The 24,542-nt window shown below is 38.6% G+C and overlaps 10 protein-coding genes across 11 annotated transcripts; 4 read left to right on the top strand and 6 right to left on the bottom strand.

Moving 5' to 3' along the window:
- Positions 1-478: 478 nt before the first annotated feature.
- Positions 479-1,852, bottom strand: Gasu_20340 (small nuclear RNA activating protein complex-50kD subunit (SNAP50) (ISS)). 2 transcript variants are annotated; one of them, XM_005707034.1, is made up of 6 exons: positions 1,679-1,852; positions 1,305-1,624; positions 1,114-1,261; positions 986-1,068; positions 618-937; positions 479-559 (listed from the first exon to the last, which is right to left on the bottom strand). In XM_005707034.1, exons 1-6 carry the CDS (start codon positions 1,827-1,829, stop codon positions 553-555), a joined length of 1,029 nt encoding a protein of 342 aa, XP_005707091.1. In that variant the 5' UTR covers positions 1,830-1,852; the 3' UTR covers positions 479-552. The 2 variants fall into 2 exon arrangements, with proteins under 2 accessions (XP_005707091.1, XP_005707092.1); XM_005707035.1 differs by having other exon boundaries at positions 618-696; positions 745-937; positions 986-1,261.
- Positions 1,853-1,906: 54 nt separating this feature from the next.
- Gasu_20350 (retinoblastoma-associated protein) lies at positions 1,907-4,852 on the bottom strand. The gene is made up of 2 exons (XM_005707036.1): positions 4,566-4,852; positions 1,907-4,517 (listed from the first exon to the last, which is right to left on the bottom strand). The coding sequence occupies exons 1-2, from the start codon at positions 4,704-4,706 to the stop codon at positions 2,004-2,006; spliced, it is 2,655 nt and encodes an 884-aa protein (XP_005707093.1). The 5' UTR covers positions 4,707-4,852; the 3' UTR covers positions 1,907-2,003.
- Positions 4,853-4,872: 20 nt separating this feature from the next.
- On the top strand, positions 4,873-9,021 carry Gasu_20360 (uncharacterized protein). The gene is made up of 3 exons (XM_005707037.1): positions 4,873-7,529; positions 7,578-8,010; positions 8,065-9,021. The coding sequence occupies exons 1-3, from the start codon at positions 4,905-4,907 to the stop codon at positions 8,862-8,864; spliced, it is 3,858 nt and encodes a 1,285-aa protein (XP_005707094.1). The 5' UTR covers positions 4,873-4,904; the 3' UTR covers positions 8,865-9,021.
- A 533-nt stretch (positions 9,022-9,554) lies between these two features.
- On the bottom strand, positions 9,555-12,992 carry Gasu_20370 (guanosine-3',5'-bis(diphosphate) 3'-pyrophosphohydrolase). The gene is made up of 2 exons (XM_005707038.1): positions 12,322-12,992; positions 9,555-12,275 (listed from the first exon to the last, which is right to left on the bottom strand). Exons 1-2 carry the CDS (start codon positions 12,941-12,943, stop codon positions 9,763-9,765), a joined length of 3,135 nt encoding a protein of 1,044 aa, XP_005707095.1. The 5' UTR covers positions 12,944-12,992; the 3' UTR covers positions 9,555-9,762.
- A 600-nt stretch (positions 12,993-13,592) lies between these two features.
- Positions 13,593-14,563, top strand: Gasu_20380 (uncharacterized protein). The gene is made up of 2 exons (XM_005707039.1): positions 13,593-13,665; positions 13,715-14,563. Exons 1-2 carry the CDS (start codon positions 13,621-13,623, stop codon positions 13,871-13,873), a joined length of 204 nt encoding a protein of 67 aa, XP_005707096.1. The 5' UTR covers positions 13,593-13,620; the 3' UTR covers positions 13,874-14,563.
- A 49-nt stretch (positions 14,564-14,612) lies between these two features.
- Gasu_20390 (uncharacterized protein) lies at positions 14,613-15,593 on the top strand. The gene is made up of 3 exons (XM_005707040.1): positions 14,613-14,931; positions 14,983-15,111; positions 15,159-15,593. Exons 1-3 carry the CDS (start codon positions 14,714-14,716, stop codon positions 15,478-15,480), a joined length of 669 nt encoding a protein of 222 aa, XP_005707097.1. The 5' UTR covers positions 14,613-14,713; the 3' UTR covers positions 15,481-15,593.
- A 4-nt stretch (positions 15,594-15,597) lies between these two features.
- Positions 15,598-16,572, bottom strand: Gasu_20400 (uncharacterized protein). The gene is made up of 4 exons (XM_005707041.1): positions 16,320-16,572; positions 16,130-16,268; positions 15,688-16,077; positions 15,598-15,632 (listed from the first exon to the last, which is right to left on the bottom strand). The coding sequence occupies exons 1-4, from the start codon at positions 16,556-16,558 to the stop codon at positions 15,630-15,632; spliced, it is 771 nt and encodes a 256-aa protein (XP_005707098.1). The 5' UTR covers positions 16,559-16,572; the 3' UTR covers positions 15,598-15,629.
- A 15-nt stretch (positions 16,573-16,587) lies between these two features.
- Positions 16,588-18,262, bottom strand: Gasu_20410 (RNA-binding protein). The gene is made up of 7 exons (XM_005707042.1): positions 17,762-18,262; positions 17,364-17,708; positions 17,163-17,315; positions 17,058-17,111; positions 16,934-17,004; positions 16,768-16,888; positions 16,588-16,719 (listed from the first exon to the last, which is right to left on the bottom strand). Exons 1-7 carry the CDS (start codon positions 18,146-18,148, stop codon positions 16,648-16,650), a joined length of 1,203 nt encoding a protein of 400 aa, XP_005707099.1. The 5' UTR covers positions 18,149-18,262; the 3' UTR covers positions 16,588-16,647.
- Positions 18,263-18,517: 255 nt separating this feature from the next.
- Gasu_20420 (uncharacterized protein) lies at positions 18,518-20,942 on the bottom strand. The gene is made up of 10 exons (XM_005707043.1): positions 20,622-20,942; positions 20,443-20,577; positions 20,281-20,395; positions 20,027-20,223; positions 19,833-19,972; positions 19,661-19,777; positions 19,467-19,614; positions 19,374-19,419; positions 19,233-19,323; positions 18,518-19,180 (listed from the first exon to the last, which is right to left on the bottom strand). Exons 1-10 carry the CDS (start codon positions 20,916-20,918, stop codon positions 19,087-19,089), a joined length of 1,380 nt encoding a protein of 459 aa, XP_005707100.1. The 5' UTR covers positions 20,919-20,942; the 3' UTR covers positions 18,518-19,086.
- A 260-nt stretch (positions 20,943-21,202) lies between these two features.
- On the top strand, positions 21,203-24,153 carry Gasu_20430 (AAA-type ATPase). Its single transcript, XM_005707044.1, has 2 exons — positions 21,203-21,924; positions 21,976-24,153. Exons 1-2 carry the CDS (start codon positions 21,304-21,306, stop codon positions 23,452-23,454), a joined length of 2,100 nt encoding a protein of 699 aa, XP_005707101.1. The 5' UTR covers positions 21,203-21,303; the 3' UTR covers positions 23,455-24,153.
- Positions 24,154-24,542: the final 389 nt, after the last annotated feature.

A 24,542-nucleotide genomic window follows, 5' to 3' on the forward strand; every position in this document is an offset into this window, starting at 1 on the left:
CTTCATCAAGTCATTCTACAATATACATAATATATATATATTATATAAATATTTGAATGAAGAGGAGACTGAATATCTCTGATAAATAAAAATGTTATTTTTGGTTCGAAACAGTGCACAATGTTACGTATTCTATTCCATCTACTCTTGTAAATAAGAAAGCAGGCAATCAAAACTTTAAAGCCAAGACATATCCAATACTTTTAAATATATTCCTAAAAGTTATGAAGCTCGTAAATAACCCAACATTGGGCTATCACCTTCTAGTCATATTCAAGCACAGTCGCTCCTTTGCAGCAAGATTAAGCCGTTGAATAACTTATCTAGGGAGACTGAAGCAATTGAGGACTGATCTTGAAAAGTTGTTGCAGCTATAGCTATTTGAATAGCAAATTCATATCTAAACTCCAAAAAGATACGGAAAATTTACACACCATGGTACATAACGAATATCTGCCTAAATAGTAAGTATGCTGCGCTTTGTAATAGCCACTTTATCGATTCAACGAAAAATAAACAGTAGAAGTCAAGCTTCTCATATCACTTGAATAGTTAGTTCCTTAAATTTCCAAGATATAAATGCAACTAAACGCAACATATCAAGCCCTCAAACTTACTCGAAAAAAGAAGGATGCTCTGAATGCAGCTGATAAGTACTTGAAGTTTCCGCATCACACTTTACTCTTTCATAGCAGTCTTTCTTCAAAGTCAATGAAGAGACAAACATTGTCAAGCAGTACCTACCACAACATAAGAAATAGGGGCTGGCGTCCGCAAGTTGATGATTGTGGCAAACAACAACTGAGCTCTTGACGCGACAAGCTCCACACATACGAGGTTTTGGTGGCTTCAGAAATACTGTTTTACAAACTTTCTGCGACTCTTCACAAATATCTGCAAATAGATCCTGAAATATTAGTTTATGTTCACAATCTCCCTAGAAGATATTAGGAAAATATCTGATATTCTTTATAAAGAGCCATACCAGATGCAAAAGAGCATATGGAACACCAAACCGGATAGACAGATTTCCTAACTGTACGCCTTGAGCATCTTTGACTACCATTTCTATCACATTTGTTAGTAAATTTACAAAACCGCAGAGAAACAAACCTCTCAAGAACTCCTTTCCAAAGTGCCTTTCCAAGTCTTCACGTTTAATAAAGTCTTCAAAATTTCGCACGTACTCGTTACTTCCCCAAGTTTCTAATTTGGTGTAGAAAAAATTTTCAAAGCAGAATAAAAAATTCCTCGAAAAGTCCTTCGAATATATAAGTCTTTCTTAGAGGAAGGGATATCAATACCTGCAGAAGTTTCGTGGCAATAGTCGAGTTGCGGCAAAATATTTCCATGTAAAGTTCCTCCAGAGTAGAATTCAAAGAACATAGAATTTCCTGCTGAAGTTGCAACTTTTCATTAAAGACACCAATACGGCAATAAGATTGGAATACTCCAACTCGGTCCTTGCTAAGAGACACATTCAAACCAAACCAAGACTCCGGTAAAAGTTGTTCAGTTTCCATTTGACTTGACGAGAAATTGTATAAACTACAGATTCCACTCCCTTCTATTGTGCTCAATACTTCACAGTTGAGAGGAACGCGTTCTGTATTGGAAACCGGTGCTACAGAAGCAAAGTTTTCAACAGCGTTTCAGACGCAGAACGATATATACATACTTTGACAATAACTTTCCGGACTACTCTCACTTTCCTTTCTACTGGAGCTGTCTTCCTCTGGAAGTTCCAGAAGTATATTCCATATTTCTGAAGAAGCTTCAATTACCATCCGGTCAAAGTCTTTCAACTCAAGATTCCAATCCATCATCATTCAATCCAAATCATTTTTGGGCGAGGAGAATTGAGAAGAGTTTCAGTTCTCTTCCCTAAGAAAGTCATAACCCGTGGTAGTAACTAAAATTGTTTATTCGTAGAACGACGCGAAAACTAATCCCACTATGAGAACGGCAAACAAATAGTTGTGAAACAGTGTCAAACTATTTCTTTAAGAAGACCCTCGTTCCTGAGGAGGGAGAGGAGGTCTTCCTTCGGATGTGATCAGGATAGGAACTAAACTATTATATCTACCAAAAGCGCCACAGTTAAAAGATAACGGCTTTGCACCTTGCAAATTCTCATCGATTCCTGAGACTCCAGTTTCACTACTGAGCGACTTCGAATTACGTACTGTACTACCACTAGGAGACTCTCCAAAAGCATATAATGACTTTGTTTTGGGGGTCATTGGAGTCCTCCGTGCCATTTGTCTTCTGCCCTCTGGTGACATGGGTGAAATAGTAACTTTACCTATCTTCCTCGAAGGTGAAGTTCGGACACTTGGAGAAGGAGTATAAAATACTGAATCTGAACCAGAAGGACTCTGTCCAGTTTTGGAGTGTAAAGACCGTACTGGTGTCGATGGCTCACCTTGATTCTTCTCATTTTTGTCACTGCGGGCTTTCATTCGTTCTTCGAATATCGCTTTTAAATGCTCTAAAAGGAAATTCCGAAAGTGTTTGATGAAGTCTCTATTGTAAAATTCAATAATATCTCCATAATGATGCCCTTCTAAATACACGCGAGATAAATTTTCTTCAATGTCAAATAAGTGATTCGCCTTCCTTTGAAAAATGTCCCTGTAAAAAGCTGCAATGTCGTTGAACTTCAGTTGTTCCTTGGTTATCTTCGAGACCGCATATAACGCACACATAACTATCACGTCAACATGGCGGTTGACAAGCAAGTTAAAATGTCTTGTCAATGCGTAATTCACAGTAATAAAAACAAGTTCTTCAAAAACATCCGAAACTTCCATTCTCAAACAAAAGTCTCGGACTTTCTCCCTCGCAATCCTGAGTAACTTTCGAAAAAAGACAAGTACAGAATAGGGAATAGACTCTGAAACTGCACTATCATATAAATCTAATGGACCAAAAGAAGAAGTGTCTGAACACGAAACGTGAAACTGTACTTCTCCGAGAGATCTTTCTAGATAATCAACCACAGAAGAGTCTTGCCAGCAGATGCTTTCTACAGATATTTCTTCAATTTTTACAAGAAATTTCTGTACACTGCGTGGAATGTCTTCAATGGAAGTAACGAAACTACCAATCGACTTGGTATACTCGAATGGACTGATGTCAACTCCACGTAAAACAGATATAAATAAATATCGATCCTGGCACCCATAGCAAGCTAAGCTAGCTACTATGCTGCAAGCAATTAGAGAACGATGCAAATATTCGTTCGCCAGTAAACTACCAAAGTTCTGCCTATGAAGACGTCTTTCCTCTGTCAAAAGTACTTTCTCTAAAACATGCAAGTACAGCCCAATAATCTCCTTCTTTCGTTCTTCTAAAATTTCGTTTCCATACCAAGGATTCTTCTTGAAGAAAGAAAATACTATATTAAACGCAGTATCAATAACGTTGTTGTATGTATTCAAACCACAAAGGTCGCAAAAACGTTTCAAATTAGTGGATGACTCGATATCATCTTCCTTTTGCTCAAAAGAAACTTCAGGTCTCATTCGAGTAATATCCCGCAACCACTTTGTCGCGGTCAAACTGGATGTAATTGCGGAAATATCTAACTTGGTACTATCACCAAAATAAAGTTTCGCCAACTTGGTCAACTCTTCTAGTCTTGTGTAATGTGCAGAAGAACTCTCAGTGAAACTGCCCGATGCCAACGAAGCCAAGACGTGTAGTTCTTTTTCGGGTTGCAAGGAGCTTCCTTTACAAGCACTTCGAATAGAGCAAAAAATCTGTAACTCGTCAAATGAAATAGTTCCCAAATCATCCAATCTTAGACTTTCGTAGTCGACAACAAGCATCTCTCTGCATGCGTTAATAACTGACAAGGAATTGATGGGTAACATTGAAAAAACTCCACTTGGAACAAGTTTTCTTATTATACGGATGAATTTTATAACATCTTCATCAACGGCAGACGCAATTTGGCATATGTCGTTAACTTGTGTCCAGTCAAGTTCACATAAAGAAATTTCTCCATGAACAATTTTTTGACGTTTGTTCGACCCTTCATTCTTTCCCTTGTCTAAAATTAAAATACAGAAAGTTGCGATGGCAAGGTTGTAAAGGGACGATGTTTCCATACTGCAGTCAATGTACTGTTGCTGTTTTAAACGATTTTTCATATATAAAAGGAGAATCCAACTCAAGTCAAAGATCTGGTTGGAATAATGCTCGAGGAAGTCCAAATCTCTGTATTTCCGAACAGATGTTGTTAGCTTTGGAAAAATGTCGTACAGTTTCTGTTGAATCAAAGTTTCTTGACTGAGTGTTCGATAAACTATTGAAATCAGTTCTGCATAATTATCGAATTCTTTAAAGGAATTGGAAAGTTTCCTACAGACAGAAAGAAGTTGAAAGATGTCTAAGTTAGCCTGCTCCATTTGTTTAAAAGTTAAAGGGTCATTTTGTCGCCAAGAGGCAAACAAGGCAAAACTTAGACTCCAGCTTCTCAAGTTCTCACTCAGGCCCTTGTATGAACATAACTAGCAAAGAGTAAAAAAAAAAGTATGTGAATAGTTTGTATTACTAACCTGCACCTCTGCATTAAAACAATCTACTAGGCTGTAAGCTTCGTTAAGGGTGGTTTCTTTCAGCTCTATCGTGTTGCTAAGCAACGAAAGTTCGTCCTTCAAAGACGTTGCTATCTCCTTGTGTGCTCTTTCTTCTGTCATGTTATTGCTTGGGCTTTTTTGAAATCTTCACTTTCCCTTCATAAATCAAACTCGTCTAAACAGGGCTAATAAAGTTTCCAACAAAGAATCGGACACAGCAAAATTTCCCGCCTAAACCGATATAGCTAAAGTCCCTCAATTTCTTTCCGCCTAGCGGGGGAATTCTGAAAAGTTCGAATTGTATCAATATTTGAAACGATGGATGTGCCTAGTGCTTGTAACCTTTTGGACCAGGTTCTCGGGTACGTTAGTTTTACATTCTTAGTGGGAGCTTTTTACTCTGCTAGGTCTTCTTCTGATTCTGTGTCGAATGTCTTACGACTTCTGGTTACAAATTTGAAGCAGCTCCATCCGTCGATTACACCCAAACTAGTGGAGGTCCTGTACATGTATCCTTATGAAACCACTCCAGTAGTTTCTCAACTCACTTGTGGAACTGAGAAAGAAGTACGTCTCTTGATAGAGGCTTTTTCTGACTTGCTATGTTCCGATCGAAATCTTCTTGTACCAATAGTTTCTGCTCTTGGAGAGCTACCATTAGCACCGAAATTGTTGTTCGAAGTTCGTAAAACAGTAGTGAGGGCGCTTCATACTGTTGAAGAACAAGATGTGCCAATCGTCGTAAGGACCTTGCTCCGCACTCTGATATGGTCTCAAGTAAGTTTCCACTTTTTGGCATTTTCAAAAGAGTCACAGCTTTCTCGCACGAAGGAAAAAAAGGATTTTGACTGGATTGTTATGGAAATCAGAGATGCAATGAAGACGTTGGAAGCAGATAATCTAGTCAAAATATGGGAGGTTCTAGACGATTGCTTCCGAGTTTCTCCTGTCGTATGTATTAATCTTTTACACTCATGGAAACGAATAGCACTTGGCACAAGTTCGGATGACTTTCGATTTACTGTTTTCGACTTCTGTCTTATCTTATGTTCAATACAAAAATTACGCACGAAAACTACAGCTTTAGAAGTTCTTACAACCGTTCTCCAAAGGCTTCCTAACATTTGCTATTCGACTGTGCAAGTCCTGATCAAACATTTCAAGCCTATTATCTCGCACCATTCGAATCCTTTCCGAATGTTTGCTACCTGTATTCTACGAATGAGGAATACCCGAGCTATAGTTACAATATTTGTCACTATATTTAAGGAGATCAAAGATTTGAGAGCCCAGTTGATTTCTGACCTCAATTGTGCTATTAGACAAGCTACTGATATTTCATATGCAGCTGCTCTGTGTATCGATGAAATGTCAAATTATGAGGAATTCGCAGACAGTCTTTGTAGTGCGCTAAATGTCATTGAAGATCTGGTTGCACACCCTCACACTTTGGAACCCAGAATCATTAGTGTTCTATGTCGATTTCTTACTCGACTACACAGACTCAGGCCATCCAAGACAGATTCAATTTTTATTTTGCTTCGAAAGCAAATATTATTTGGAGATTTTGCAGAGAAACGAGCAGCACTGGCATTGGCATTCTACTTCATACCATCAGTTGACTATACAGAGTCAAATATTTTGGTCAATCTTCTCTGCAATGCCATCCCTCCTTGCATAGGTCATTCTGATACCGGAGAGTTTCTCAGATTTCTTCCGAATGCCATCGAAAGGTTACCCTTAAGTCTGGTTCAAAAACTACATTCGTCCTATTTACGCTTCTTATTGCCAGCAGATTGTGTAGTCTTAGAGAATGGTGTATTGCGCTATGATGTCACCAGAATGGTGAGAATGTATCCTGACAACTTGTTAGATATAGGTCGAAGTATTATTGCTCTTCGCAGCATACACACAAGACTGAATGATCCGTCCAACAAAGCAAGTGGCTGGTTGTTGGTTGAGACAATGGTATCCATGTTACTCATCGAACTTGCTTGTGACAGGAATACTGCTCCGAAGCATATGGAAGTACAAGAAAATGAATTACTGGAAGCAGCGTCATCTTGCGTTGTAATAATTATTATCCTATCGAATGTCCTAACAAAATATTCGCAGTCATTCACTTCCATGAAAGCAGCTGAAATGAACTTCGGTGCTTCAGACCAGGAGTCAGACTATCTCTTCTTAAGTAGGATGGAAGAACTAAAAACAATGACTTGTGCTATGACGACAATTGTCAGTGAGTCACGTAGGAAATTTTCCAGAGACGCTATAGTATACCTCAAAGAGATACAGAAACTTGTAACTACGCCATCTATTTCAGTATATATACATTCTATTAGTATTTTACCAGTATTTAGCATAGAATCGGTCGAAAGCATGTCTGGTGAAGAATTGGAAGTCCTCCTAGCAAAGATAAATTTCTCGATATACTTGTGGGAGAAATTAGGAGAAAAGATAGATTGTCGCGAGAATTCCTCCTTTGAGGAGACGACAGAGTTGAAAGACTCCTCTCTCCAATCAGAAGAAAAAACTTGTTTTCCGGATACTGTCTGTTTTAAGTTATTCGAAAATATCTGCAATTGTCAGGATGTACTGCCTACTTTGCGAAAACATATTTCAACTTCCCGGTCGCTTGTGGATCATTCGTTTTGTTCGTTGCTTTCTTTTCTCTTTGAAAGAATTCAATACTGGATGACTATTCTACTTCAAATTCTTCGTTATGTTGTACGTGAAAGATTTTTGGATGACCAGATATCTCTCTGCTGGAATTGCTTGGATGTTCGTACTAGTCATCGACATTCAGTTTCAACTTTAGCAGTAGAAGCTGCAATAGAGAAACTCAGTTGTTTCGTAGAGCAGTTGTTCCTTGCCAGCGAGGAGATCACGTTAGCTTGTCTATCAATAGATATATTGAGTCCTTTGAGTCGATTCCCAAGAGCGGTAAGTTGTTGATTGTTAAAGTGAAGTAGTCTCTTCAACTTTTAGTAGAAGCTTAAGATACTTCAGCTCTATATAGACTCAGTGAAGACTGTATACCCCGTAAAAAATGCGATGCTTTCCTCGACAGTGCTTCATGGAGTTCCGAATTGTATCACTTCATGCTTTTGTTGGTATTCCCCTGATACTACAAAGTTTTTCCGAATTCAAAAATCGTCCTCTTTTGTATCAGCAAAATATCAAATAATGTCATGTGTCTCTGTTATGAGTCCACAATTTGCGCTTGCTTTCGCTCAAGTACTAAGCTTTAGTTTGATATCCAGAGAGTCCCAGAAACAGTTTCAGAAACTTTCATCAATCCATTTCGAGCATCCTAGTGAGGATGTTTTCTGTTTGGATGCTTCTATTGAGGAAGTTGTGGAAGTATTCATCAGCTATTTTTCCGGTATTCTACGATATTGGCTAACTGGAGTCAATAATTTTGGTGAGAAACTCTTTCCTATATTATCTGCCTTTAAATATGACTGAATGATTAAAGAATTTCATATTCCATTTTATCTTGTTCGAGAATCCGTCTGTTACATTTATGATATGCTGCAGTTACTCAAGACTGAACGCAAAACTTCTTTTGCTTCTCCCTTTTTACGAAGTTTCTTGAAGAGAATCAGCAGTGTTTTGGCTGTGTTAATGGCTGGCATAGATCGACTGACGAAATTTCCGAATAAGTTTAAAACCCTCCAAGATTTTCCTTCATTAAAACAGCTTGAAGATTTGGTTGACATATGCAAAAAGCTGGCTGTAGTTGTTCGAAATTTTGCATTCGATCATCTACAGGTAGAGAAGAAGACCAAGATTGGAAGGGCCTTGCTACCAAAAAGAAGGAAATTTCGTGATAAGTTTCACAACATGAAAGAAAACAATGTTTCCAATGATTCATATGCATCAATTGAGAATGTATTGCCTTCAGTGGTTTATCACACAGAAAGTGTAATAGATGCTGCGTTGGATTGGGCCTCAGTAGAACAGTTCGAAAGATGCTCTCCAAGAAGAAATGTTGATGGCGATGAATGCGTTGCCTTCAAAAAATATGCTGAAGATTTAGTCAAACGTATTATGTCCCAAAGAGGACAAACTAGTTTAAGAGAAGAAGATATTGACTTGAACTTTGCAGGTCCGGGGATATACACTGATAGTGAAAACCATGAACATATCAATGGCGAACAATCACAGGACTTTGCTGGTTCGGATGGTTTCTCCGACTCTTCTGAAGACAGATATTCACAGTCTGACTCTGAGTTTATTCTCATCGATGCAGACTTTCAGCCGTTGCAAATCTAACTAGCTATAGTTGCCTGTGTGTTTTATATGAACTGTTTCTCTTGACTTGGGTCCTGTTTATGACCTTCCGGTAATATTAGTCTTAATAGATTGCAATTGAATTGACAAATAAAAGCAAACAACAAATGGAATCTCACATAAACGACGTTCCGTGTCTCTAAGTTGAATGATGAAGGAATATCCAGCCTACGATAATAGTTCCGTATCCATTCAAGATGGAGAGCGAAATGTACTCAAAGCAATAGCTTCCAACCCATCTCAGTTTAGTCCAAGTATATATTTCTCCGACGAGGAAGTAGTGGTTGTCTACGATGGTTTTCCAAAGTCACGCTTTCACCTTCTTTTACTTCCAAGACGGTACATCCCGGACGTTGGCTCTCTAACGCTTTCTCATATCAGCTTATTACGACATATGCTTAAAATAGGCAAAGAAATATCAACTTGCCTAACTCAAAAGTACTTGCCAAATCAGGAAGAGCAAACGTTTATGTTGGGGTTTCACTCGATTCCCAGTATGGACCAACTGCACATGCATATAATATCAACGGACTTTGTCTCACCCTTTTTGAAAACTCGAAAACATTGGAACTCTTTCCACACTGACTTCTTTCTACCAGTGTCAAATGTTCTGGAAGAAGTTGGAGCTGGTCGTAAGCTCATCACGGTGAATAACAAAGAGAAGTATTTGAATTTGTTGAAACAGCCTTTATTTTGTCATCGATGCAAAGAAAACTTTAAGAACATGAAAGTTCTAAAACAACATATATGTGAATGTCGTCACCCATATGTTGGAAGCCAAAAAGCTGTTTCTCATGAGACTATAGACAAATACTTTTTAAAATGTAATTCACCTTGAAGTTAAAATTAGTCATCATACAACATACAAAACTACGAGCAGTCAATGAGATGGCTTCAATATGTCATCCGGAAGCTCAAGCAATTCGGCTGGCATCTGCAAGTTTCGATCAGTGTATGTATTAGAAACACACCATTTCAAACATTGGACGTCAATAACTCGCTGAACGTCAAACACTTCTGTGTAACTCCTTAGTAAAGCAGTTATAGAGACTATGTCATTTACGTGCCCGACAAGGACTTCAAAGAACAAAGTTGCCAATTCTGTTCCATCTTCACAGTTACTTGCTGAGCGTGTGATAGAAAAACCTTGTTGACTTATGGCTCCAGCAATTGACGAAAGAAGACCAACAGTGTCTTTGGCTTTGATGACCAGTCTCGTAGGAAATAAACTGTTATTTAAATGATTATTGGTCTCCAATTTTGAGTAATGAAGACAATTAGACAAATTTTTCCAGGCAAGATGAAAGAATGCAGAAGAGTCTCTTTGGGAACTCGTTGAAGAGCAGTCCTTCCGATGCAACATTAACGTGTCACCATCTACAAGGACTCCAACAATCTCATCACCGATTACAGGTAGACAGCATCTTGACACAAATATTTTTGGTTTCCACTCAACTTTTTGTCGATGAGAACTGCTAGAGTTCATGTCTTGGTTCGATGTTATTGTTGAGGCCGCCCCTATCTTGTATTTAGACAAATTGATAGTTCCTGGAGAAGCTCCGTGGTCATGACTTGTTGACTGAGTTCGAATATGAAGGAATCTCAGAATAAGTCTCAACCAGTCCATCCGAAGCTCTCCTGTCGGGTCTCCTAAAGTTTTGGCAACAGAAATGTAAAATTCATCACAGCTTTTCAAGGACTCCAACCACTGGACAAGTGAACTGGCATTGCTTGAATTTTTTGTTCTCAAAGTTATTCGCTTCTTGCTTAAATGTAATAATTTTTGAAGACCACATAGTATTTCAGAAGACGAAGGAAGTATCAAGTTCATCTCTCGGCACATTTGCTCCAATTCTTCTTTTCCTTTATGAATAAGCTCTATCCTTTCTCTTTGACGAAGGTATCGCCTAATTTTTTGTCTGGCAGTTCTACTTCGAGCCATATGAATCCAATCTGGTTTAGGACCAGTAGCAGAGTCACCCTTGACGATTTTGATTACGTCCGCATTTTGAAGGACATGGTCTAGACGAACGAACCTTCCGTTAACCCTCGCGCCAATCATACTGTGTCCCAAGTCTGAATGAATATGATAGGCTGCATCTATTGGAGTAGATCCTTTTGGCAAATCGAGAATGTAACCTTTCGGAGTAAAAACAAAGATACGATGGCCAAGTAAGTCTTTTCTAACTGCGTCAATCAAATCAGTACTAGAGTATGAAAACTCGTCACAATAATCTCTAAGTGACTTTAACCAGGCAATTGTCCTTCTTCGCCAATCTATACAAGTTTTTTCGCCTTCATTGGAATCCAGGAAAAAACGACAAGTTATTCCTAGTTCTGCTATCTCATCCATTGTTTGCGTTCTTATTTGTATTTCCAAGGGCAATGAACCATACTTAGAATCAAAGAGTATTACTGTATGTAATGACTGATAACCGTTGGGCTTTGGAAATGCAATGTAATCTTTCAATTTGCCAGGAATTGGTTTCCACAAAGAATGAATGCTACCTAAAATGTGATAACAAACATTTCTTTCGTAAAACGATGCCGTACTGATCTGTGCAAAGTCCTCCTCTATTCTCTCTGAACTCTTTAAGATTTCCAACCAATTCCACTGTGCTGTTGGGTCTCTCTGTCCACAACTAGACTTGCGCTCCTCACGTTTCCACTGATCAACAATATCTTTCTTCAGCTCAACCACTATCCTTATACTGGCCAAATCATAAATACCATCCAAACTAGCTCCAGATTGCATTTTCTTATATATTGTGTATAAAGGTTTTGTATGGCCTTCAATTTCAAGCCTTCTAATCAGAGGCTTCAAAACGAGGTCTTGCTCCAAAAGTTGTTTTAAACAAATTCGAGCTTCATCCAGACAAAGATCCACTTTGTTATTTGCTTTAAAGATCGATAACTGAGACAATACTTTGAGAAATTTCTTAGGATAATAAAAACGAAAGGAGATATCTTCTAATTCAACTCGTATTCTACCCAAACCCAGTCGATGTGCAAGCGGAGCAAATATTTCCAAAGTTTCACGAGCTATTTTCTTTTGTTTTTCGGGGCTCATGTATTCGAGAGTTCTCATATTGTGCAAACGATCAGCTAGTTTCACAAGAATTACGCGGACATCTTCTGTCATTGCAATAAAAATGTGTTTTAGATATTCACATTGCTTGTCATCTGCACCGGAAAGGTAAAAAGAATTGTAATCAACGTCTTGAGAATAGCGTCTTATCCTGTCAAGATCTGAAAGTGACCCATTCTGTATTCTGTTTTCCTTCTTATCGAGCGAAGCTCCTATCGTTGAAGTAAGTTTAGAGAATTTCGTTTCGCCTTCAACAATACGGCGAACATCCTTCCCAAAAATCGTTTCAATTGTTTCAAAAGTTACTGTATGACATATGAGACTATGCTTCCAACCCTATCTGTTGCTTACCTGATGTGTCTTCCACTGTATCATGTAACAAGCCTGATATGACTGTATCTCTATCAACTTTCAAATCAGCCAAGATTGCAGCTACAGCAATTGGGTGTATGATAAAAGGCTCTCCTGACTTTCTAAACTGACCTTTATGAGCCTCATAAGCGAATTCAAGTGCTGCTAAAATACTTGTTCGATCTATAGAACTTAAGTAATCAAGTTTCGGAGATAGATCAATAAAGTAATAGGCTAGAGCTTCCGAAGTTGAATTTAGTGAGTCTCCAGTTGATACTATACTCTCATTTGTTTCATCAAGATTAGCGTTCAACTTCTTATTGTGTGAGTAGAAAAATTTATAATTTTTACAGTTCACATCACAAGAAGGCTTATAGCAACTCCTCCCATCGTCGGGAAAACTGTCTCCTCGTCTCACGTAAGACTCGTCTGCTTGTTCTCCCGTCTGTTCAGTGGAATAAGTTGAAACAATATTTTCAAAGGTATTGCTTGTTTCCTTCAGTTGGGTGAAAGGCACATAAACAAAAGAATCGTCAATCCGTCCCCCCTTGGCATTCTTCTTCCTTGCTTCCAGACAGTCTGCGCGTAGCTTCCCGTTTCGACGAAATGTAACTTTTTTCATACAGAAAGAACAATTCCGAAGACTAAACCAGAAACGCAACCCAAACTTCCTTCTGTTCAAATTGTCTGCAATTACTTTATAAAGGCTACCCTCATATAAAGTGGAAATGGTAGACCATCTCATCCTCTTTCCTAGCCCTTCAGTGGGTAGCTTTGAATAACAGGTCCGGCATACGACTCTTTTATGTTCTTTGAGAGAGCTCAAGTATACATTAGTGGCAAATACCGCTATTAAACAGTTTGTGCGCTTTGGGTTCGAAGTGACCACGCTCCGCTGAAACATGCAGATGATGAACAATCCAAATTTCAAGTCCACAAGTTTTCCGTGCGTAAAACAAAGAGGAAGTTATCAAGTTGTGCAAAGGCAGATGATTGTTATTTTCCATAATTTATATTATTTTGTCTGATGAAAGACTCAATGTTCTCCTTGTGCATCAAGAAAGATGAAAACAAAGTCATATAACGAGGATTCTTCTCTTTTGTCTCTCTAGCTCAGTCATCGGAGATGCCATAGGGAGAATATATCCCATACTATACAATTTGAAAATGATGTTGAAGAAAGGCAAGACTAAGAAAAGTATGGAAAGATGCAATTTTTTATTTGGTATGATAGGAACGTAACAAATCAAGGTTTGAAGACTTTCAGAAAAAATCTAACCATTCTCAGTCTTAAGCCAAATGGAAATTGGGTATGAGCCTCGTGGTTTACAACAAGTTCTATACGTAAGTTGAAGTTTCTTTCTTTTGTTATATTCTTCTAAAAAAATTGCAGATTGCTGGTTCGTTGTTTGTGGCCGTCTTTCTTTACTTTGTTCTAAGAATTTTGTATGGACTGTCAACTTTCCCTGATCGGCCTGACGCGTTCGCTGAGTTGGAGAAAGATTTAGCCAAGGCAAAAAAGTTTTTGCGTTCGAAAGGTGTAGAAGTGTAGAAATCATTTGTATATTAGTTGAACTTGTGTTGAGGAATCAACATAGGAAAATATTCCTATTCAGAGATGGAGTTTGAAAGTTCATATGGACTTGTGTTCTGTTAGTTGAGTGAGTCTTGTGATTTCACTGTAAATGCGAAACTTTAAAAGCTTTAGTCATAGTGGATGGAGAACTTCAGTCAAAGTCCGTAACCACAGTGCTTTCGATGTAACTGCCTTTTGAATAGATATTGGAAAAGTCTTCATATTTAGACCATCCACACGTTAGTTTTCTTCGAAGCTTTCTGAAACATATGATGTTGCAAACGTAGATTGGAAGCCAACAAGTGAAAGTCACCTTTCTCTATCTCTTCGTAGTTTTCTCACAAGCCTTCTGAATAGCCTTTTCGGAACTCGATGAATGGTTAGATCAATGACTGTATGCTGTTCTTGATTATAAGTTGTACGAGTAGCGTTCACTTGCATGTTTCTTACTAAGCACCTTTCGAGTTATCTCGTTAACTATACAAAATATTAGACTAGCAAGGGAACGCTTGTGTTCCGAACCAAAGTAATCAGAAACCCGCTTTAAAATAGCTGATAGGAAAAACAAAATAATAAACTCAAAGATCTCTTTCTTTTGAGGTTCAACTGTTAACCAACTTTCTCCACAGTTCTGGTTTGCTCTTGGAGCAATTTTTTTCTGTAAAACTGAAAACGTTAACAAGTGCCAAGAACTTCAAAGGTTGCATATGAACTTGAGCATTAGTTGCAGTTCTTCCCTAGTTTCTTAGTTTCGGTCGAACTGATATTCAAAACTCCCTTGCAATAGAAAGTTACCATTTTCATTTATAATTCTTTATGTTAGTGACAAATCATGCGGCATCCAAAGTCAAAGAGTTCTTAGCGAGGCAAAAAGGTCTAGAACTCAGAGAAAAGAGCGAACAAAGGCAAAACGTTGTCTGTGATCATCTTTTGGAAAGTTTGGGAAGAGTTGATGGAACTCAGGTTCACAAGAGAAGAGGCCTTGGTTCCTTTTCTAACAATGCCGCAACTTCGTCGAATTCCTTCGACTTGAAGTGAGTCTTGTAGTTGAATTACAGTTAAATAACGCTAAAAAAGCTAGTTAGGGTGCAACTTGCCCTCAGAAAAAGGATCCAGAAGAGCCGTCGAGAGTCGACTTCAAAGAACAGTTCACTTCTCAAAGAAGAAGACGTCACTTCAGAAGAAGAGAGCAAAACAAAATTCCAGAAGACTCGGTTCGTCAAAGTTTATTATAAAAATATGAGTCTAAACTGTACAGTAGGCGCCATAAAAAGATATTTCAAGAGAAAGTGAGGGAACTTGCGCTTCGAAATATTTCGACACCAGTCAGTCCAAAAACAGGTGATTCACTGAGTTCTATTGAGCTTCCTGACCAACAGGAACAAGAAGTTCAACGCGAACTGAGTAACTTAGAATGGAAGAACCCAGGAAGGCCTGTGCAGAAGAGTGAAGGACAAGAGACTCTGAGTTTGCCTGAAATGAAGCCAAACCGGAGCAAAAGGACTCGTCAAAAGAACCAGCATAAGAGTAGAAAGGTAAACGTTCAAAAAGGAAAACCGAAAAGTAAAATTCAAACAACATAAACTGAAACTATCCAGAAAGCTTCAGTTAACAGTAGTTAAGTTTCAGTTCTGCAAGTTACTCGCAAGTCGTTCCTGTTTCCTTGCCAAATATCTTTCTCGAGCTTTTCTCACGCTCTCGTCATCCTTTCGTTCCCTTGTTACAGTATTACTTACTTGAGAAGTCTCCATCGATACAGTGCTTTTCTTATCACTTTCTATGGGACTAACATTCTTCACGGAAGGAATAAACAAACCACCCGGTCGCTTCTCAGGTTCTCCAAACAGTGCCTTTTTCCGTTGTTGTTCGATTTTCTCGCTTTCTTCATCCTCTCTCGGCGGTTGTCCAGATCCTTCCACTTCAGTTTGTTCGACAATCTTTTCCTGTGAAAGTCTTATCCTGTCTTCCTGAGGTTCCCTATCTGTTAAGCCCAAAGCCACATTGTTTGTTAAAAGGTTGCAGTAAAATCTTGACATGTTTGCCTGAACTGTTCCACCTTGGGTTCCATCGGAAGCTTGTCGCTGCTGTTGTTGTTGTTCCCATTCTTTCAATCTTCTCATTTTCTCCTTATATGCAAAAGTAATGAATTTTTCTTTATCCTTAAATTCACCTTCTTTTTCCTATGATTTGCCGTGAGAAAGTTACAACTCTAAAGTCTCGAGTTATTCTTACTTCCTTTTCTCTTTCCTTGAAACTCAGTCTTTCTTCAAGCAGTTCTTGTTCCATCTTTCTTTCTTCCGCTCTTGTCTTCAGAGCAGCAAGATATCGACTTTTTCTTTCCCTATTCTTTTGCAAGTTATCCAACGAGAACCTAGTTGGAGCAAAATAAACTAAGAGTCATCTAGTAAATTACATAACTTACGTTTCATTATTCTGTAGTTGTTCATACACTTCATCGTATGCAAAGGCGTTTGGGTCATCAGAGGATTCTTGAGTAGTTTGCGCCAGTTGCCCCTGCTTACTTGACCACTTTAATCTAAGTTCTTGAGTTTCTTCCTCAAATTCATCCTCTCTATCTTCCACTCTAAAGGCCTTGTTGTTTATAAGCGTTGTTTGACTTGAAGAACGCTTCCTTGGAAGCTTAAATGATAGTGTACTCATTTGTAATTTTTATTTGCAACTGCTCAGCGTAAGATTGATTCACTTAACGTTTGCTCTTCAAACACTGACCAAAAAGATACAAATGCAGTTCAATAGGCGTCTAGAAATGAAACTCCACCATCGTCTGCAGTTTCATCCTCGCCTAGCCATTCCTCGAATTTCTGAAACCAAAATTCATATGCAGATATGAATATAATTATGAGTTTTACCTTTATACGCTCTTTTCTTTCTTCTTCCGTTTCCTTATAACGGTAATCTGTCTTTCCGTCATAAAATTCAGCTTCCAATTGCCGTCCACCATACCAACGACCAGTCATAAGCTCAATACAACTAAAAATATTGAAAAAAAAACAAACATATTTCAAAAAAACTTACGACTCCGCTGCAGCAGGAGAGCGAAAACGTACTGCAACCACACCCTCAGGATTTCTCTCAAATACTGTCAACTGAGACAAAACTTTCTTGAGACTCTTCCTCATAATATTGCCTAATACATTACCTTCTCTATTTCTCCAAGCTTTGAACACTCCTCTAACATATCTTTACGAATGTCCTTTATCTCTGTCAACAATAGCTCTATAAGAGCAAATACAAAGTTTCATACCTCATAATAATGAGGATCGGTCAAAGCTTCTTTCGGCTCAAAAACCTTCTTCAAAATAACAATTCTTAGTCCACGTCCATCATCTACACCATCGTTCCAACTGGTTTTCTGTTCTATTAACTGTTTCGTTGAAAATAAGGGTTTCCCAGTATTCTAAAGAAGGCGTTATATCACAAAGAGTTGTTAAAACCTTCTACTTACTGGAACCTTCCTCGGTATGAAATCTTCCCCTTTCAACTCAAAGCGAGCAGGTTCTAGGTGAATTCGAGTCCCTGTTCCGAAACGAAACTCGGTTTGATCAAGAACCTTGAAAGCGTTTTCGACCGAAGGTTGTAAAGCATATGTAACAACTCCATCGCCCTTCAGGTAACCGAGCTTGTCCCTATACAACTTGACCTTTGCCTTTCCAGAATACGCATCAACTTTCAAGATGCCACACTTGGAAAAGAATTCAACGACTTCTTCTTCAGTTGCATCTGATGGAATACCAGTAAAGTATACACTAGTATTGTTTTTGGCAACTTCCTCGTTCCAACGTTCTCTCTTCTACAAAACTCTTAAACTATCACAACAAGCATAAAAAGAATGTTCAAACATACCTTCTTTTTCTGCTCTGCCCGTTTTAACCTTTTTCTTTCTTTCTTTTTCAAATCCTCGAGTGTTAACTTTTTCTTTGAAGAAGTATTGCTTCTCTCCAAGTTTGGTTCACCAATGTTGTCGTTCAGTACGTCTTCAAGAGCTGCATTATTAGCTAGGCTCGCTTCACTTGCTTTTACACTATCATCCTCTCTACTTGCAATCAACTCCACCAACTCTCTCAATTCTGGTTCTTCTGACACTACTGTCCACCTATCCAGTGCTTCTAAAAAGATCCTCGTCAACCCATCAATTTCTCCACGTTCGACCAAGTCCCTGAGGTCTTCAAATGTTACTGGTCCTACAGTGTTTCCTTCTAAACTCTGATACCAAATCTTGTCCTTTTCCATAGGCTACCGCAGAACACTATGCATTTCTCCAGCAGTGCTAATTAAGGATCCAATAAAGTTCCCAATCGGTTACTTTTGTTGTGAGAAATTAATCTTAAAAGAGTAATTGTAGATATTAAACTTGACTATAAATACGACTTTATTTTTCACCCCAGAGAATGAAACGGTTCTGTGAATATTGCAATGAGCATTCAATGATTCATAGCTTGTCTTTGTCAGTGAAAATAATAAAGTTGAAATCGAGTTGATAGAATTATTTGAACTAACAGTATGTCGTGTATGCTTAAGGCCAACCTTTCAGTATCCAAGTTCAACAATGTTTCAGACTCTGTAGCTTTGCAGTTTCTAATTGTGTTTTGGAAGAAAATTCACACAATCGGATAAATTCGCTTTCATGGCCATTTCTATTGTTGTAAGATCGACTCTGGTGTTGACTCGATTCTTTATACCAAAGATTAGTATAAAGAGCGCCTTTGTGAGTAATGGGTATATATCTCGTCTAATATTCACGAGAAATGACCAATTCTGAACTTACTTTGCATTAAACAAGAGGGCGGTGCCTTAGCTTCTGGTACTCGAAGCAAAATAGATAAGATTTACGATTGTTCTCCTTTTTCTTTCTCGAAACTTTATTTATTTCCAACAGTTCGCACAAAAAATAAGTACACTTTACAAATCTTTATCGGGCTTTCAATAGTAAGAAAGGAACCCAAGTGAAAGCTGACCTGTGTTTTTCTATAGATGTGTACATTTCTCTAAAGACTTTTATCTGGGCACTTTTTCGCACTTTTGTAAGTTTCCATTTGGCTGCGGTTTGGGATATATTCCTCTGTTTGGAGAAACTTTCTTCGATGCTGACGGCGAATTCTGCAAAAAATCTGTGATCTCTCTTTTCCTTCTACCAAGTTCACGCATATGACAAAATAGTGTACTACAACTTACCTTTCTTCAAGTAGAGACGCAGTTTTCTTAAGCGAGTCAGCCCTTTTTTCGCACTTTTCCAAACCAAACTGTCCATAACGATAACACTCACTACAATGCAACCATAAAAGAATAATGATGCTAATTGAAAACCCTTAGTTACCTAAGTTTCTCAAGGGCCACCGTGTGACCCATCTCTGCTGCCTGATTCAATAAATCTATACCGACTTTTATGTTAACTTTTGTTCCCACACCTAGTTATATTTTAAGATAAAGTTCAGAGAATTCTTAAGAAAGAGAATACCATGAAGGTACATAAGAGCAGCCATATAGTAGCCTTCAGAGAGTCCCTTTAAAGCACGTTGATAGCAGGAAATATAAAACTAGAATAACTTACTGAAGCACCACTTCTTTCAAAGTACGTCAACGCGTGTTGATAATTTTCCAAACCGTTGTTTGAAGTACTGGAACCAGCCTTGTAGTAAAGATCTGCCAAAAAGTAACAGGCACCAGCGTGATTTTGCTCCGCAGCAACCAAAAGAAATCTAAATACAATTGTATCTAAGCAATCACCACAAGTAAAGTTCTTACTTTAATATCTTTTCCATATTGACTGAACCAGGATCTAACTCTTCCTTTTCTAGCAAAATCTTTGCCAACAAATAGCAGGCTTCACTGTGATTCTGTTCCGCAGCACTTTCAAGATATCTGAAAATATCAGAATGGATAACAGTCTCCAATAACATAAACAAGGCACATTTACCTTAACGCCGAGGATTCATCGGGTTCGATAGGCTCCAAGCCCGAAGCATATAGCTCACCGAGAAGGTATTTTGCCTCGATACTTCCTTCTTCGGCAGCGGCTGTCAAATACTTGGAAGCCTTAATTCCGTCTCGACTAACCTGAAACACATTGTCTTCATAAACAACCAACAGTGACAAAGAAAGAAAACTAACCGAAGAATATTTGCCAATATAACCACGGAAATAAAGGTTACCTAAACATAGGAAAGAAGAAACGATACCCTTCTCAGCTGCTTTTACATAAGCTTCCTTGGCCCTTTCAGGATGCTGCATCTTTAACCAAGCATTGCCCAACGCAACGAGAGAATCAAGATTTCCACTACTTACACTCTTCTCGTAATATCTTATAGCTATTAGTTCAAAAGGTAAAGAAAACTACTCTTTGCTTAGCACAATATAACAATTACCCTTCTTTAAAGTTCCTTCCTTTTCAGGCCTCTCGTTGTTCAAAGTAACATTTATACTGTTACTTTGCCCTAATTCCTGAGTAAAAGAAGCTGCAGATAACGTCTCTTCATAAAACTTGCACAACTCTCAGAAACTTCAACAAGTCAAACACAAGGAAATACCTGTTCCAAGATATCCCCACACAAAAACGAAGCATATGCATCTCCCGCTTCAGCTAGAGGCTCTAGAACTTTCATAGCTTTCTTCTCATCCTGTTCCGTTCCTATACCACAACGAAGAAGACAACCCATCAATAGCTAGCCGTCGTCAATTTTCACGAAATTGTTTAAAAGCCAACAACCTTTCCTTTTGAGCTCCCCAGCTCAGCTGACTTAGAGGCAAGAACAAAGGCATTTTGTTTTTGTTCAACACTCAGATTGTCTAGGTCTAAAAGGAGTTGTTCAACTTCCTCTCCAGGATCGAGTACAGCCTTTTTCGAGTATGTACAGAAGTCAACCTGGTGAGCTGTGCCAAGTTGGTACACTCTATTACAAAACCTTTGCCAACTAATGCTGGAGCTAATTTGTACAGAGGGACTAAGTACTCGACATTGACAGCGTCTTAGTCGGTGCAATAATTTTATGAACTTGCTCATCATTCAGCAAGTATTAAAGAATTGACTTGGCAAGAGAGAAATTAAATTTTCTTTGAGATCCTATTATTTGTGATTGATTACTCATTTCTCTCAAAAACTTCATGACTAGTTTTAAACTGAGTGAGTACCACAAATTGAAGACTGCTAACAGCATTTTAAAGTATAACAAGTCAAAAACTTTCATAACTACTTCGATGCAGCCAATAAGAAAATAGACAGTACAGATGTCTCATGTGAAGTGCAAATTGTGCCTTTCTCTGACAGAATAGAGAATAAGCTATTCCATGAATTGCTCATTATCTTTTCATATTTTATGAAATTTGATTCTTACACTTCTCGATGAGGACGAATCGTTCCAGTCCCGAGGTTGGATTCATTCACAAGGCCCATGGCTTCCCTCACCGTCCGTGGAGTCATAGAACAAAGACTTGGTCAGATAGTGGAATCTACTTCTCAGAAGATCGTAACAGAACTAGAGCTACTGAAGTTAATCGACGCGGTAGAAGCCAACGTTATTGGGTTTGCAAGAAAAACAAATAGGGCAAAGCGTCTATTGGTCGAGAAAATGCTTTCTTCACTTGGTTACAAGATTGGCACGAGGATAGAATCAGAGCAGCACTCAAACGAAGGAAGAAATGATGGTTTATGTCCTCATTTCGCTTATCCATATAAAGGAAAACAAGTTGAGTTGCCATATCAACCTTTGGACACAAAGAGAAGAAAATGCATAGAGAAGAACAAACCAAACTCAAATAATTTCACTAAAAGCTTGTTGATTGAGTATCCCAGGAAGAGTTTTGAAGATTTTGGTGGCATAGAATTGCTAGAAAGTGTTCTCAGGGAACTAGTCGAGTGGCCTCTAAGACAACCAGAACTATATCGTCGATTGGGAGTGGACCCCCCAAAAGGGGTACTAATTCACGGTCCTTCAGGTTGTGGCAAGACACTTTTGGCACAAGTACTGGCAGGAGAATATGGAGTACCACTTGTTAGAGTTTCCGCTCCAGAGGTTAGAACTTTTGAATCTTTTTATTTGACAGTTTAAGTAACATTCCTGAAGATAGTTGGTGGTCTTTCTGGAGAATCTGAAGAGAGACTGCGTCTCCTATTTGAAGAATCGAAGCAGTTGGCTCCTTGTATTCTGTTTATTGATGAAGTCGATGCAATATCTTCGAAACGTGAAAGCGCTAGTAAGGATATGGAGAGAAGAATTGTGGCACAGTTTCTATCGTGTATGGATACATTAAGCAGCACAGACTTCTCTGTATATCCAGTTATTATTTTAGGAGCAACGAGTAGACCTGATACACTCGACCCATCTTTGAGGAGAGCCGGTAGGTTTGATCGCGAGCTTGAGTTGGGTGCCCCAAATGAAAGAGGAAGAGACCAAATTTTAAGGTCTCTGTGTAGAAACCTTTCTGTCGACTCACAGTTAGACTATTCGTACATCTCGAAGAGAACTGCTGGTTATGTCGGCGCAGATCTGGCGTCTTTAATAACAACTGCTGCCACTGCAGCTGTAGCGAGATTCCAAAGGGATTCAATAGTGAACTGTGATTACTCAATGGACGATAATTTCGTTCCAATATCTGACGTCAAATTTGAAACAATTTTAATCAAGTTAGAGGACTTCGAGGTAGCGTTAGAAAAAACCCAACCCAGTGCTCTAAGAGAAGGATTTACAACTGTTCCTGATACGAGTTGGAGTGATATTGGTTCTTTGGATAACATACGTGAAGAACTTGAAATGTCTGTTTTAGAACCTATTCACCACCCTGAAAGGTTTGAAGCCTTAGGTTTGAGTCGACCAGCTGGAGTTTTGCTTTATGGACCACCCGGTTGTGGAAAGACTTTATTGGCCAAAGCCATTGCTCGTGAAAGTGGTGCGAACTTTATTTCAATAAAAGGACCAGAGCTTCTTAACAAATATGTTGGAGAAAGCGAGAGAGCAGTTCGCAGAGTATTTCAACGAGGTAGAGCCTCAGCTCCCTGTATTATTTTTTTTGATGAACTAGATGCGCTGGCTCCGAGACGTGGAGGTTTCGCCTCTTATACAGATTCAGAAAGTTTTGGGAGTTCATCTGGTGCTTCAGAAAGAGTTGTAAATCAGCTTTTAACAGAGCTTGATGGTGTAGAAGCAAGAAGCCAAGTTTTCGTTATTGCTGCTACTAATCGTCCGGATATGATTGATCCTGCCATGTTGAGACCTGGTCGTTTAGATAAATTGTTGTTCGTTCCGCTGCCCGACAAATATGGTCGTAAAGCTATTTTAGAAACACTTACGCGTAAAATGCCGCTAGCTGACGACGTTTCCCTTGAAAACATTGCATTTCATGTTCATACAGAAGGATTTAGTGGAGCAGATTTGTCAGCTCTTGTGCGAGAAGCAGCGACAGAATCATTGCGCAGCACTGGAGTAGATGAGACATTCTTGCAAGTGAAAGCTGAGCATTTTGAGAAAGCTTTGAAGAAAGTGCGACCTTCTGTTTCGTCACGTGACGCAAGCATATATCAGCACATGAAAGGATCATTTTCTTGAAAGATTGCAATGTGAGCTTGCTAGAGAGAGTATCTCGAAAACGTTGTATTCTTGAAGCCTTTTTACAGCTTTCCTAGATGAGATAACCGATAGGAAGATGTAAATCCTTCGATGCTGTGAAGCAGTGATGCTATAGACAGTGACTTGCAAAGTTTGTTTTCTGCATACTAGCCAAGCATAAAGACTTGTCGAAGATTCTGTTCGTTTGATTTCCTGGTATTGTTGAGAAAACAGCGACAGCTAGTTCTCTTTTGTGTAGATTTGGAACACATGTGTATAATAAGATGAAATCGTTTTATTTATCAGAGCAAGTGACGCAGTTTAAGAGTCTGTCACCAGAGCGACTACTAATTCTTGTATAAGTGGAAAATGAAAAAAGTCTGTTCATAACATTATAGCTATTGATACATAAACTAAAGCCAGTTATCATAATGTTTTCGGGCAGCTCCGAGACTTGGCTCTGACTTCCATATATATTTTTGTAGCTTTCGCATTGTTGTGAACTTTTGGAGAGATGAAGGCCGACTCAAAACGTTTCTTATATCGGGTATTACTTTCAAGGCTATGTTTTTCAGTTTTCACCGAACAACGACTCTTATTCTTCTCAAGTTGAGACAGAAATAGAGGAGGTTACGCTCATCTCGTGTATCGACACTGTTGGATAGCGCTGAAAGCAACTTTTATGACACTTCTTTTACTTTATATTTCATGACTGAAGTATGTCTCATCACCACTTTAATAATTTTCTTTTTAACAACGGTTTTGGCTCATGATTCCCTCTTATAGGTTGCTGTAACGCAGCATAATCGCCATTTATTTAGTGGTATATGCTGTTTTTCTTCAACCAAAGTGATTGAGGAAGCAGTATTTTTCTACATTTAAACTATAATAAAGAGTACCTCTTAGAAAGCGTTTTATTTTTAGACAACATTTTCAAACTCATTGTTTTATTCTATTTTGATTTTGTTATGTGCAGTGTTGCTTCATAATACATATTTTGGATGCAGAGAGTACGAACAATCTCTTCCACGCTTCAATGAACCGTCTATATTTCGTTGGACTTGTTGAGCTTGGGCAAATTTCCATCG

Source organism: Galdieria sulphuraria (assembly GCF_000341285.1).
Source record: "Galdieria sulphuraria unplaced genomic scaffold scaf_14, whole genome shotgun sequence".
Lineage (NCBI taxonomy): Eukaryota > Rhodophyta > Bangiophyceae > Galdieriales > Galdieriaceae > Galdieria > Galdieria sulphuraria.

What these genes read in the sequence shown, in the direction of transcription:
- Gasu_20340 (XM_005707034.1), bottom strand. Translation starts at nt 1,829, where the DNA reads ATGATGATGGATTGGAATCTTGAGTTGAAAGACTTTGACCGGATGGTA. An exon ending in TCCGGAAAGTTATTGTCAAA is followed by an intron (nt 1,625 to 1,678) that starts GTATGTATATAT and finishes TTGCTTCTGTAG; the next exon opens with CACCGGTTTCCAATACAGAA. An exon ending in TGGAAAGGAGTTCTTGAGAG is followed by an intron (nt 1,069 to 1,113) that starts GTTTGTTTCTCT and finishes CAAATGTGATAG; the next exon opens with AAATGGTAGTCAAAGATGCT.
- Gasu_20350 (XM_005707036.1), bottom strand. Translation starts at nt 4,706, where the DNA reads ATGACAGAAGAAAGAGCACACAAGGAGATAGCAACGTCTTTGAAGGAC. An exon ending in GTTTTAATGCAGAGGTGCAG is followed by an intron (nt 4,518 to 4,565) that starts GTTAGTAATACA and finishes ACTCTTTGCTAG; the next exon opens with TTATGTTCATACAAGGGCCT.
- Gasu_20360 (XM_005707037.1), top strand. Translation starts at nt 4,905, where the DNA reads ATGGATGTGCCTAGTGCTTGTAACCTTTTGGACCAGGTTCTCGGGTAC. An exon ending in TGAGTCGATTCCCAAGAGCG is followed by an intron (nt 7,530 to 7,577) that starts GTAAGTTGTTGA and finishes AACTTTTAGTAG; the next exon opens with AAGCTTAAGATACTTCAGCT. An exon ending in AACTGGAGTCAATAATTTTG is followed by an intron (nt 8,011 to 8,064) that starts GTGAGAAACTCT and finishes GAATGATTAAAG; the next exon opens with AATTTCATATTCCATTTTAT.
- Gasu_20370 (XM_005707038.1), bottom strand. Translation starts at nt 12,943, where the DNA reads ATGAAAAAAGTTACATTTCGTCGAAACGGGAAGCTACGCGCAGACTGT. An exon ending in TACAGTGGAAGACACATCAG is followed by an intron (nt 12,276 to 12,321) that starts GTAAGCAACAGA and finishes TATGTCATACAG; the next exon opens with TAACTTTTGAAACAATTGAA.
- Gasu_20380 (XM_005707039.1), top strand. Translation starts at nt 13,621, where the DNA reads ATGGAAATTGGGTATGAGCCTCGTGGTTTACAACAAGTTCTATAC. An exon ending in GTTTACAACAAGTTCTATAC is followed by an intron (nt 13,666 to 13,714) that starts GTAAGTTGAAGT and finishes AAAAAATTGCAG; the next exon opens with ATTGCTGGTTCGTTGTTTGT.
- Gasu_20390 (XM_005707040.1), top strand. Translation starts at nt 14,714, where the DNA reads ATGTTAGTGACAAATCATGCGGCATCCAAAGTCAAAGAGTTCTTAGCG. An exon ending in TCGAATTCCTTCGACTTGAA is followed by an intron (nt 14,932 to 14,982) that starts GTGAGTCTTGTA and finishes AAAGCTAGTTAG; the next exon opens with GGTGCAACTTGCCCTCAGAA. An exon ending in ACAAAATTCCAGAAGACTCG is followed by an intron (nt 15,112 to 15,158) that starts GTTCGTCAAAGT and finishes ACTGTACAGTAG; the next exon opens with GCGCCATAAAAAGATATTTC.
- Gasu_20400 (XM_005707041.1), bottom strand. Translation starts at nt 16,558, where the DNA reads ATGAGTACACTATCATTTAAGCTTCCAAGGAAGCGTTCTTCAAGTCAA. An exon ending in CAACTACAGAATAATGAAAC is followed by an intron (nt 16,269 to 16,319) that starts GTAAGTTATGTA and finishes TGCTCCAACTAG; the next exon opens with GTTCTCGTTGGATAACTTGC. An exon ending in TCAAGGAAAGAGAAAAGGAA is followed by an intron (nt 16,078 to 16,129) that starts GTAAGAATAACT and finishes GGCAAATCATAG; the next exon opens with GAAAAAGAAGGTGAATTTAA.
- Gasu_20410 (XM_005707042.1), bottom strand. Translation starts at nt 18,148, where the DNA reads ATGGAAAAGGACAAGATTTGGTATCAGAGTTTAGAAGGAAACACTGTA. An exon ending in GGGCAGAGCAGAAAAAGAAG is followed by an intron (nt 17,709 to 17,761) that starts GTATGTTTGAAC and finishes AGAGTTTTGTAG; the next exon opens with AAGAGAGAACGTTGGAACGA. An exon ending in TCTCCTGCTGCAGCGGAGTC is followed by an intron (nt 16,889 to 16,933) that starts GTAAGTTTTTTT and finishes CAATATTTTTAG; the next exon opens with TTGTATTGAGCTTATGACTG.
- Gasu_20420 (XM_005707043.1), bottom strand. Translation starts at nt 20,918, where the DNA reads ATGATGAGCAAGTTCATAAAATTATTGCACCGACTAAGACGCTGTCAA. An exon ending in ATATTGGCAAATATTCTTCG is followed by an intron (nt 19,973 to 20,026) that starts GTTAGTTTTCTT and finishes AATGTGTTTCAG; the next exon opens with GTTAGTCGAGACGGAATTAA. An exon ending in TTGAAAGAAGTGGTGCTTCA is followed by an intron (nt 19,420 to 19,466) that starts GTAAGTTATTCT and finishes CGTGCTTTAAAG; the next exon opens with GGACTCTCTGAAGGCTACTA.
- Gasu_20430 (XM_005707044.1), top strand. Translation starts at nt 21,304, where the DNA reads ATGGCTTCCCTCACCGTCCGTGGAGTCATAGAACAAAGACTTGGTCAG. An exon ending in TTAGAGTTTCCGCTCCAGAG is followed by an intron (nt 21,925 to 21,975) that starts GTTAGAACTTTT and finishes ACATTCCTGAAG; the next exon opens with ATAGTTGGTGGTCTTTCTGG.